The 13,409-nt window shown below is 32.6% G+C and overlaps 1 protein-coding gene across 6 annotated transcripts in view; it reads right to left on the bottom strand.

The window, feature by feature from the left end:
• Window positions 1–2,747: 2,747 nt before the first annotated feature.
• slo (calcium-activated potassium channel slo) overlaps window positions 2,748–13,409 on the bottom strand; it is a 427,716-nt gene continuing 417,054 nt past the window's right edge. For 5 of the 6 annotated variants that reach the window (XM_069824442.1, XM_069824444.1, XM_069824445.1 and 2 more), the window contains 2 exons: window positions 9,810–9,908; window positions 2,748–5,271 (listed from right to left, as the gene is read on the bottom strand). In XM_069824442.1, the coding sequence (XP_069680543.1) occupies window positions 5,191–5,271; window positions 9,810–9,908 (180 nt within the window). In that variant the 3' untranslated portion in view covers window positions 2,748–5,190. The remainder of the gene's footprint in view (window positions 5,272–9,809; window positions 9,909–13,409) is intronic. The other variant, XM_069824447.1, reaches the window with a different exon arrangement.

The following is a 13,409-nucleotide window of genomic DNA, read 5'->3' on the forward strand; positions in this document are numbered from 1 at the left end:
TTTGTTTGTTACCAGTATCAAAAAACAAAAATCTAAATTCAGCAGAATTGATAGAAGAATTAAATTTAAAAATGATGAACATTCTTTACTGTTATACAGTGAAAGGTAGCTCTATATCTAATATTTATTCCTCACTGCACTAATACCGGTACAGGAATTGAGAGTCAATTTCACCATACTCGACATACCGTTGGTCTACATTTGTTTAAAGTAATCATCACTTTTTCCCCATTTAGGACTAAGAACTTCAAAATACCTAGCAAAAAAATATAAATTATACATTTTTAGAATGTGTAGACAGAATTTATTAATACACGAATAATGTATGTGATAAAAAAGAATGACGCAGTAGTTAATTTTCCAACATCTCAATAGATGGCAGAAGTATACAGATTTTACTTTTCTGGTAACTATACAAACTTTACATGATAAATGTTTACCTACCTAATAACTTCAAAGCACTGAAACGTCACTTACCATGTTTTACTCCCGAATCTCTCAGTTCATAACATCTTTTTATATTAATTAACGAAAATAATGTTTAGTAAATTTAGAATATACGTTATAGACGTCTCATTTCTTGGCATTTAATGCAATAACTGTACTCTCAGGCTTTTCAGTCAGTGGACAATGTTTAGAAACTCGTTGTTATTGTTGCAGTCTGTAATTTTACTGTAACTATGTTTGGTGTAAAGTAATGTGGCAGAAGTATAAATCAGGGAAGAAAAATACTATTGGAAAAAGTGTGGGTTAACCTCACCCCTTGCGTAAAATCCTATGGGCATATGTCATCAAAATCCGGATTTTGTTTACGAGTTAACTGAAAAAAAAAAAATTCTTGCATGTTTTATGTACTTAACGAAAAAAATATATTTATTTAACAAGTAACAAAGTTACCGGCCGTATATAGTATTCAAGAAAAGACATTGCTACTACTTCATTTACGGTATACATCACTAAATATAACCATTTCAATGGTAAGATTGAGGGCCACATAAATTTGGTATTGACTGGGAATCACTGTTCTAAGAGAATTTTCTTTTATAAATTTTCAGAATTACTAAAACTTTTATACTGGTATTTCTTTCAGAAGGAAGATATAATTGTAAAAGTTTACAAACACTGGTGCTTTAAAATCCCCCAATATCATTATCCAAAATATTTTAATGAATAGTAGTGTAATTATTTTTCTATTTAAATACATTTCTGCTATCAGCAAAATTTGCACAATAGATAGTTTTTTAACATTGGAGACCACAGAACTGCAGTATTTATACAGAGTGATTTATATAGAACTGACACATTTCTTTCATTAATTTTTTCAAAACGAATTGTGCTAGTGACAACTTATTATACCTAAAATGTAGAGGAATTTTGGGAGATTATTTACCTCTATAGCAAATGTTGAAAATGTCCTCCATCCTGCATAAGGCACAACTCAACACGTCGTTCCATGTTACTGGCTACTCGATGGAGGACTCTGTTGTTAGCTTGAATCTCCTGTGTGATGTTGTGCTTCAGATCGTCCAATGTACGGGGACGTGTGGCGTAAACCCTGTCTTTTAAGTAACCCCATAGAAAGAAGTCCGGCGTTGTCAAATCCGGAGATCTCGGTGGCCACAGCTACTCAAAGGGCATACCAGAGAGAATTTGGTGTTCGCAATCCTCCCAAAAGAAACACAATGGAACCATGCTTCATCTGTGAACCATGTGATGGACAATATGGCAGAATTTTGCACAATGAACGTCTGAAACCAGTGACAATAATTCAATCTTTTATCTTTATCTGGTTCCTGTAGCTGATTAACAACCGTAACCCTATATGGCTTTAGGCTCTCTGACACATTGAGTAGGTGTACCCTGTCTCCTGCGACAAACGTCTTAATGATTTTTTGGGTGACTGCTCCAGTCGTGCTCTTACGTCAACAACAACCGTGGGAAGCCTAGATGAACGATGCTTGCCCTTTTCACTCAGCAGAGATCCAATTGTTTCCAATTTGTTTACCAGTCCCAGTATTGTGTTTCTTTTGGAAGGTTTGCGAACACCAAATTCTCTCTGGTATGCCCTTTGAGTAGCTGTGGCCACCGAGATCTCCGGATTTGACAACGCCAGACTTCTTTCTATGGGGTTACTTAAAAGACAAGGTTTACACCACACGTCCCCAGACATTGGACGATCTGAAGCACAACATCACACAGGAGATTCAAGCTAACAACAGAGTCCTCCAACGAGTGGCCAGTAACATGGAACGACATGTTGAGTTGTGCCTTATGCAGGATGGAGGACATTTTCAACATTTGCTATAGAGGTAAATAATCTCCCAAAATTCCTCTACATTTTAGGTATAATAAGTTGTCACTAGCACAATTCGTTTTGAAACAATTAATGAAAGAAATGTGTCAGTTCTATATAAATCACTCTGTAGAATGTGAGCTTTTTAATACGAATACTAATGGAGCAAAATATGCAAATTATAAGGAAAGTATTGAATATAGATCAAATTTCTAAAACATTACATATTCGTGGTGTTTTCAAAGCGTGGCTGCCAGCTCCACAGCGACTGCACAGTGGTACAAGTGACCCAGTTCATATGGTGGCATCACCACACAACTAGCCAACGAGAATATAATCAGCACTTGCACTAGTATTGAATTGATTCATACAAATCTACTAAGACTGTTTAGACCAATAGAACTGTTTAACAATCATGAGTAGTCACATTACTCCAATAACAAATATTCTGAGCTTTCTTTGCACAAAAATATACAAAACAATTATTATTATTATTTTTTTTTTAATTTTTGTCTTTCTTCCTTAATTTTCAATGAATGCGCGTGAATTATAATTCATAATAATAAAAATGATTTGCGATCGAGCGACCCCATCGATAAATTGAACAAGACACACAGGTGAAAAAAATTGTTTAATATTTCTGCACACCAAAGTGCAAAAATGTGATTTGATGAAAAAAGTATTTTTTTTTTTAACTTGAGATTTAATCATTGTCTTGCAACACACCACTAATTGCCATCCAGTTTCTTCTGTCAACATTCTCCTCAAAATAACAAGACGATGTTCATTTCTGCAAAAATTCCAACGATGATAATCACACGCAAATGTAAAAGTTAAACTCTCACTCATTGCACACACGAGGATGGGCTCCACACTGCATTAACTTTACAGTGAACGTAGGAAGCCAGTTTCTAAAAACACACGCTAACTGGCTGGGGTGTCCATTTGGCTGAAACGCTCAAACAAATTACTTTTCCGCTGCGCAATATAAACATCAACAGAACAACAATGGACTTGAATGGACATAGAGGAATAACAACATTCAGGTATAGTAAGTCCATTTCTGTGGTGAAATGTAATGTTACTAACAAATACAAATACAAAGTCAACAACCAATGGCATCCGAGCATTTTATCTACAAAACTGTGACACATCAGCTCAAACAGTCAATGTTGAAGAGGGAACCAGCGAATCCTCAGCCAAATAACATGTGTTTCTAGAATTCTACGGCTAATTTATTAATCATACATTGTAAAAGAATTGTAAAAATAAAAAACGAATAAAACTCGCACACTGTCACCAGTAAGGGATATAGGGAACAACAACTGTACCATTGATATCAATGCAGCCAACACAGAATCTTCTGGAACATTAGGGAGGAAAAGACACAGTTCTGTCCTCCAAAAGATTCAATATGATTGTAATAGAGTAATTATTTTTTATTTATTTATTTATTTTTTTTTTTGTTATTTTGTTTCTCAAGTTTGAAACTTCTCTCTTCAGTGGGCCAGCCACTTGTGTGAGTTTATGTATGTCACTTCTGGGGTCAACTTAGGCACGGCTTTACCAACAAACAAAGCGCTCTTAAGTCAACCCCAGACTTTGGAAAGTTTGATATTGGAAAGTCAGTTCGTTTGAGTATTTTTAAACGCACTACACTGCTGAACCCTGCTTAGAGAACACTATAGGAAAAGGGATACCTAACACCTGAATTAGACTGTATGTAATGCTGAAAAATTTGTGTTCAACTTCTTATGTGCTCCAAAATGTGTATATTCGAGAACAGGAGGAAGGAGGCAAACATTTTACCCAGTTATGACTGTAGCACCAAAAACTTAAAAAGTTTGCAATGTCCAGAACTGACTTCCCAGCGATGCAAACTTACTGATCCTACATTCATCGCCTCCTGACTAAACATTACCTCTGCACCACTTCGACTTTTTTCTTCATACATTCCAAATGGACTGCAAAGATGGAAGGACAAAGTCTCACGCCTTTTTTAAGTCCAATAATTATATCGGACTATATACTTTTAAAAAAATGTTTATTTGCATTCTCTTCATTGTGTAAAATAGTCAATTTTGTTATTATTTTCTTTGGTTTTATTTTGTAGCAACCCCCAAGTTATATGCTGGTCAGATGGGGGTCACCATGGAACCCCCATGACCCAACGAAGGCCTTTACTCCTGGTGATGAGACATTTCCTGCTACCCTCAATCAGCCGTTCGTGTCTTCCACTCCCTGTGAAGGAACTCGCAATGTCTTCATCTCCCACTTGAATGGAATCTCATGAAATCAACATACAAACCCAACAACATCACCAGTATTCCAACAGCATACAAACTCCAAAGGACGGTACAGGATTAAATTTACCGCAAATGTCCGAGATTTATAATCTGGTATTAGAATACGCACGGCCTGATTTCTCTGGAGTATGTAGGGCTTGGATATTAACCTCACAAATCAACCACTGCTTTGACTCGAGCAGGGATTGATTTAAATTTCCATTGTTGGGCGTAACTGAGTCGTAGGCACTACAACTAAAACCAACTAAGCTTCAGCTCTTCTGAAGCGATGAAATGGAACGCGTTTTCCATTCGGATGGCACTAGAAGAGTAAGCATTCATGACATCGATCTGTATAAGGGTGATGTTCATCTTTCAGCAGATGTAGAAATGCATTTTGTAGTATCGTATCTTTATGGCGAAGCTGGCAAAGACAAAGAAAAAAGCATAAGATCTGAATCCTCGTAGTAATGATGTGACTATTGCTTCAAGTGGTTTGCAATGTTCCCTCCTTGCTGGGCAGACTTGATGGCAGCAGTTCAGTGTAGGCGTTGAGCAAGTGGCCTAGATGTAGGAGTAAGGCCCGTCGGTGAGGGCGCTACAGAGCAATAGTCAGGAGTTGTCATCTTTTCCTCGTGTACCTCTGTTCGGTTTGTACTCCAGTCCCGGATCAAACTGCATCAGGACAAACACCTGCAACAAATCCAAGTTTTATTACCCTGAATTCATTTGTGTCCATTAGAATACATTTGAGGCAAAGTGTAGGCCTAAGCCTTCATATATCAAAGTGTACGTAAAATGCTGTTGCATAAAATATGAGGAAGAATGACAAATAAAATTTATAAACTGTTTTACGTAATCTGCTGTCTGCTGCATAGGTAAGAAATAGGAGAATACCAATTCAGATGCTGATCAATAATGATTCCCATATGTTTCACAACTGCAGTTTCTTTCAAAAGGAGACATTTAGGCTAAAATTAAAAAGAGAATAACTACAATTATGCATTACTTACTTACTGGCTTTTAAGGAACCTGCAGGTTCATTGCCGACCTCACATAATCCCGCCATTGGTCCCTATCCTGAGCAAGATTAATCCATTCTCTATCATCATATCCCACCTCCCTCAAATCTATTTTAATATTATCTTCCCATCTACGTCTCGGCCTCCCTAAAGGTCTTTTTCCCTCCGGCCTCCCAACTAACACTCTATATGCATTTCTGGATTCGCCCTTACGTGCTACATGCCCTGCCCATCTCAAACGTCTGGATTTAATGTTCCTAATTATGTCAGATGAAGAATACAATGCGTGCAGTTCTGCGTTGTGTAACTTTCTCCATTCTCCTGTAACTTCATCCCTCTTAGCCACAGATATTTTCCTAAGCACCTTATTCTCAAACACCCTTAACCTAGTTATATACAATAAAAGTGATTTAATACAGTTATATGAACACTTTTTAATGATTGAATAAAATTAATAAAATCGGTTAAAAACCATACATGTTTCGGAGGAATGCTCCTCCATCTTCAGTGGTAGTACCACGACGCTGGTATGGATGTTTGACCGCATAACGTAGCTTAAGGAAGACTCCTTAAGGCATGTTTTGTTAAACCAAATTTTTTTGTTTCGCAGTTCAATTTGGAGACGTGGTCGAACATCCATATCAGCGTCGTGGTACTACCACTGAAGATGGAGGAGCATTCCTCCGAAACATGTATGGTTTTTAACTGATTTTATTAATTTTATTCAATCATTAAAAAGTGTTCATATAACTGTATTAAATCACTTTTATTGTATATAACTATCCTACTCATGAACACTGTTGCATCTGACCTAACTTATGCAATTTAACCCTTAACCTATGTTCCTCTCTCAAAGTGAGAGTCCAAGTTTCACAACCATAAAGAACAAGAAGAAGAACAATATTATGTATTACTAAACCTAAATTGCTACAGTGATTCAAAGATTGTTGACCAATAAATGATAAATAGAAAGGGATTAATGTTGTTAAAAAAAAAAGAAAATTAAAATCAAGACAATATACCTATATTAGCATTTTTTATGAACTTCATTGCAGAAATAACCACTAAATATCACCACTGTATCATTTGCATATGAATATTTGGTGCCAATACTACTTTCCAAATCTAGATTTAATAAATCTTTAATGTACTCGTATATTAAAAATAAGGTAAGTCCTAAAATCATCTCTTGTGGAACTCCAATATGCTATTCCTGATTAGAGAACATCAGACACTGTTGCAGTTTCATGAGTCAGCAGAGAGAACCATCTTTGTGAAGAAGAAAACTACCATAGATAATGTTTCCTAGATCCAGTGGCGGCTTGTGAGATTTTTGTTCGGTAGAGCTGAACTAAAATTTTCAGCCTATAAAATTATTATCAAATTTCATAGTCGTATTTCATATCGATTCTCTTTGTAATACTTAATCATTTGAAATCTGTGGCCGGGAGGAAAAAGGTCTTAAGTCAATTTTTGTGTGAAAATGAGTTTTTATATATTCTGAAACCGGAAACAATTCTCTACACTCTGGTTAAACGGTTAAAGTCAAATAAGACCCCTGACTGGATTCATAGAGCGTTACCAAATGCCCTAAGTACTTTTTGAATCAAGCACACACAGAATAAAGGACTTAAGAATATTTAATACTTTATTCCTTACAAACATCACTAGTTTACTTTCCATGCTTCCCTATTAAAGAGGTCTAACTTGTATTTTAGCTATTTTATCACATACTGATGCTCTTTCCTTTTAAAACTTTAAGCACCAGGTAAACAGTCCTATATTGTTTAAGACCTATTTTGCTATTTCTTATAATTTATATTTCCCATTTATTTTGACATGAAAAAAGTCTTATGTTTAAATAGTCCCTTCTTCTCAGATTGGGTTGTAGTCTTAAAAAGGTTTAAGTGCGGCTATTTTTGGAAATAATCAAGAAAATTGTTAAATGAGCAACATTACCTATTTTAGAAGAAATATAAATAAATAATATCCAGGAAAAACCTCTTAATTAAAAGAACTCCATAACTGACACCGATTTCAATCTTTCTACTGCTCTCCTGAAAAGTATAAAATTTTTAATGAAGACCTTTTTCCTCCCGACTGCAGAAATATGATAAAAGTTAAAAAATTAAAACACTTCAAAAACTTCAATGTGTTAAAATAGTTAAAAGAAAAGGTATTATACCTTGATATGCACATATGTCCGTTTTGGAATCTGTTTATTCCAGCAGTGTCGAAATGCTGTCACTCTTCATTCAAGGAGATTGTCAAGATTTACAATAAAGAAACACTGGATTTCCTTTTCTTCTAAGGAAAGCCATACTAAGGGTTTATATTGCCCTTAAAGATGATGGTAATGATGATGACGGAGTGGTGTTGTTGACAATAATATGATTGGTGGTGGCAACATTGTGTTAAATTTGTCAAAATAACTACAGTAAAACCTTGGATTACGAGCATAATTTGTTTCGAAAACGTGTTCTTAATCCAAAACCCTCGCATATCAAAGCGAATTTCTCCATAAAAACAATAAAAACTCAGATGAATTTGTTTCACAATCTTTTATTCATATAAAATACGTATAATTTAGGTGAAATTCAATACTATAGTGTAACACAAATTACTTTACTGTATTTTGTTTTTGAATGTCTTGCACCTGTTTTACTGCTTAGTAAACTTCTTGAACATTTAAAGAAAATATTTGCACTATCAATAACGGACTTACTTCTGACTGCTTGACTGACTGGAATCTTTTGCCTAGACTAAGAACTTATCCTATGACACCTGCTTTTGCCTCGTTTTGAGGATTTTTGCGGAAATGTGGCATTGTGTTGTCGTTAAACAGATTTATCTTACATACTGCTACAACCTTATCAGGCGGTGAATTTGAACAACATTTTCTACTGCTTCTCAATTTTTACACATCTCTTTATACATCTTGATTACACAACTTTTAACACTATATCACTTCAGAAAACGTATTATTAGTCTTTCTTGTGTTAAATTTTATATTACCTTTTTAACATGTTTCAGCCTGCTATTGGCCATCATCAGAACTGGTTGTTGCTGGTCTTGGCGCCTTTTGTTTTGTTTCCTGTGGGGGTGTGTTTGTGTAGTGTAATGTGGAGTGAAAGCGTGTTTGTGTTCTGAAATTGAGTTGTGTGTAGAGAATTTCATTTGGATATGTTTTTATGTGTCTGTATATTTCGTATTGTTCTAGTGTGTTTAATTTCTGGCTTTTTAGTTGGATGTGTAGAATTTCCATGTCTGTGTTGATGTCTCTGTAGGTGTGGTTAGCATTTATGATGTGTTCTGCATATGTGGAAGTGTTTTTTAATTTTGTTATGGCTGTGATGTGTTCTTTGTAACGTGTTTGAAATGATCTGCCTGTCTGTCCAATGTAGAAGTTGTTGCAGGTGTTGCATTTGAGTTTGTATATGCCTGTGTGCTTGTATTTGTTTGTTTGTGTTCTTTGTATGTTGAGATGTTTTTTTAGAGTATTATTTGTTCTGTATGCGATATTATAATTTAATTTCTTGAATGAGGTTGCAATCTTGTGTGTGTTTTTGTTTTCGTTTGTTAGTATCATGCATTTTTTGTGTTCTTGTGTTTGTGTTGTATTCTTATGTTTTTTGTGATTGTGTTTTGTCTAGAACACTAGAACAATACGAAATATACAGACACACAAAAACACATCCAAATGAAATTCTCAACACACAACTCAATTTCAGAACACACACACTCTTTGACTCTACATTACACTACACAAACACACCCCTACAGGAAACAAAAGAAAAGGCACCAAGACTAGCAACAACCAGTTCTGATGATGGCCAATAGCAGGCTGAAACATGTTAACAAGGTAATATAAAATTTAAAACAAGGAAGACTAATAATACGTTTTTCGACATCTCTTTAATCTTATTTGAAGTAAGGAATAAATTCGTCTGCTCTTTTCTCCTCTTCCTCTTCAGATGAGATCCCCTCCATTGCCTCCTGCTGTTGCAGATTCATAACCTTGTCGGTGGTTATGTACAAATCATGATGCTCGTATTGCAAGACATCACTCATTTTATAAAACAAAAATGTTTTCTAATTGTTCACTCGTTTTGCAAAACCAAGTTACTCGTAATCCAAGGTTTTATTGTACTTAGAATTGAAAGAGAAAAGAAGGGAGATAAGTCTTAAAACAATGAAATAACAACTCACCTGATCTGTTGGCAGCAGTGAGAAGTCATCTGGAGGGTTTGTTATGACGTACCGCTTCGACGAGGCGTCACACGAGGAACTCGTGTCCCGAAACCTAAGCCAATATATGGCACACACGATAAGTATGAATTGACTACAGACACATAAGAGACAGTTCAGCCACAGCATAAAGCCAGCAAACCAAAGCTGCCAACCGATAAGATGCAGCATGCTCAGCTGACGGAAAAAACAAATTCGTGTTTGCCATTGCACATGCTTGTAACACAATGATACCGTTCAGAATCAGTTAGCTGCTGGAAAATATAATATCATTCAGGTTTCTTTATGATTCTCCATCTTCGAATACTGTTAGGACACGAACCTTCATGCGCTAAAATAAATTAAATACAAAGGAAGCAATAGATCATTTCAAATGTCTCATACTGCATAATCACTTAAGCAAAGTAAAGTCCAGATATTATGCTCACAAATTTTTCAAACTGCATCATAATTTAAGCAAATTAAAATCCAAATATTATTACGATCATTTATTTTTCACAGTGCAGCATAATTAAAGAAAATAATAACACTTACAAAAAGTCCAAAGATCTATTACAAACAAGAATCTTTTACTGCATAATAATTTAAGCAAACATTTTTAACACTTACAGTGTAGTCCAGATATTAAGACCGTGGATTTAACAAAAATTCTGATTAAAAGGTTGTTTTTATACAAGATGAGTAATGCAAAAATGTATTATATGAGAACAGAATCACTCCTAGTAAGTAGGCTTTAGAAATAAAAAATACATAAGTTATCATTTCATTGGTGATACTCTGTTGACGATAATAATAGTGATGATAAATAATAATAATAATAATAATAATAATAATAATGGTACTACTAATAATAATAATGATAATAATAATAATAACAATAATAATAATAATAATAATAATAATAATAATAATAATAATGGTACTACTAATAATAATAATGATAATAATAATAATAATAACAATAATAATAATAATAACAATAATAATAATAATAATAATAATAATAATAATGGTAATGATAATGATAATGATAATGATAATAATAATAATAATAATAATAATAATAATAATAATAATGGTACTACTAATAATAATAATGATAATAATAATAATAATAACAATAATAATAATAATGTTACTACTACTACTAATAATAATAATAATAATAATAATAATAATAATGATAATAATAATAATAATTATAATAATAATGATAATAATAATGGTAATGATAATGATAATAATAATAATAATAATAATAATAATAATAATAATAATAATAATAATGGTACTACTAATAATAATAATGATAATAATAATAATAACAATAATAATAATAATAATAATAATAATGATAATAATAATGGTACTGATAATGATAATAATAATAATAATAATGATGGTACTACTAATAATAATAATGATAATAATAATAATAATAATGATAATAATAATAATAATAACAACAACAATAATAATAATAATAATAATAATAATAATGATAATAATAATGGTAATGATAATGATAATGATAATAATAATAATAATAATAATAATAATAATAATGGTACTACTAATAATAATAATGATAATAATAATAATAACAATAACAATAATAATAATAATGGTACTACTAATAATAATAATAATAATAATAATAATAATAATGGTACTACTACTACTACTAATAATAATAATAATAATAATAATGATAATAATAATGATAATAATAATAATGATAATAATAATAATAATAATAATAATAATGGTACTACTAATAATAATAATGATAATAATAATAATAATAATAATAATAATAATAATAATAATGATAATAATAATGGTAATGATAATGATAATAATAATAATAATAATAATAATGGTACTACTAATAATAATAATGATAATAATAATAACAATAATAATAATAATAATAATAATAATAATAATAATAATCAGTGCTTTTTTTGTTGGAATGTGGCAGAACCTTTCTGGCACCTTTTTATTATATTTTTCATCGTGGAACCGACAAATGTTCGAATTTTGCGCAGCCAATATACGAGTATTGTGAGGATTCTCGCAACTCAATTTCATTGTCTCTCCACCAAGAGCATACCTGCCAGTCAGTGCTGTCATGGTAATTTTTTTCTTGGCCATACATCCCACCCCTTGTTTTCTCCCTTGAAATACATTTTACTCTCCTCTCTATTTCTCTGACTGTCATTTAATGATTTTTTTTAATACAGTATTAAAAAAAGTTGTTGTTTTCTAATGCCAGGCATTTGACAATAAAGTCATTTGACTTCTTGCACTCAAATATTTTTCAAAGATATTGTCATGATTAGCCACTGACGCACAGATTTTGAGATGTTCTGAATCCATTTCTTGATTTCAGTTGCACAATGGACAGTTAGGAGACTGATATATTCCAATTCCATGCAGATGCTTGGCCAAACAATCATGGCCTGTTGCCAATCTAAATGCAGCTACAGACGATTTTCGTGATAAATCGGGAATCAACTGTATTAAAAAAAGTAAAGAAATTTTTTTGCTTTACATTTTAATTGTACAACAAGTTTGATTTAAAGAATACACCATATAGCACCCCCATAGATGCACACTTGTCTCGATGAATCTTGAAGTGTGTATTTGCAGCACTTCTTGTTTTTCAACCATTATTTTATATAATTCTGGATTCCAGTGCTGCAGAGGTGGACAATTTTTGTTTATGAATATCAAACAAAATACATTAGGAACAGCAAGAGATGATCTAAGATCTGTACAGACTCTGCATACAAAACTTAGGTACCCAAATGCCGTATGGCTCCATACAGACAAAATTTTTTTTCCCCATACGATTAATTAAAAAGATTGTAGGTTCCCATATGATGTATGGCCCCATATGCTGCAATAGACGTCACAAGGAAGGAGTGTAATAGTAAACGAGAAAATACTGAAGAAATAGCTATGCCGTGGAAAATCCTCTGATATTTGGGTACCAATATACTCATATAGTTTAATAAATGCCTTTGCTGCAAACCAATTTACTATTTTTTTAGCCCAAATTGAGTCGGTTTATGTTAACATGGATTTAATTTATATTTATTCTTAAAGGTGCATTAAGATATAAAATAAATAGGGGTCAATTTTGTTTTCAACATGATTTTTTGTGAACTCTGTTCAGGCCTAAACTCCCAGTGCACTGACCAGTTATCATCTCCCCGTCCCTTCCAATAAATTTTACACAGAGTTCTACCATCATTTTCTCTAGAAAAAAGCATTGATTTGAATAATAATAATAATAATAATAATAATAATAATAATAATAATAATAATAATAATAATACACGAAAAGCTACCAGGAAAAACGTAGAAGACCAAAAATAACATGGCAGCAGGGAATTTTTGCCAAGAATAAGAGAAAGACTTGAAGAAGATTCCTACGAAGAAAGAGAGAAAAAAAAACTTATTACGAAATCTTTAACATTTCTGAAATATGTTAACAGTTTTAATATTAGATTAGAACAAACTTCAATGATATTCTTTTGTTTACTTTGTAAG

Source organism: Periplaneta americana, chromosome 4 (assembly GCF_040183065.1).
Source record: "Periplaneta americana isolate PAMFEO1 chromosome 4, P.americana_PAMFEO1_priV1, whole genome shotgun sequence".
Classification (NCBI taxonomy): Eukaryota; Metazoa; Arthropoda; class Insecta; order Blattodea; family Blattidae; genus Periplaneta; species Periplaneta americana.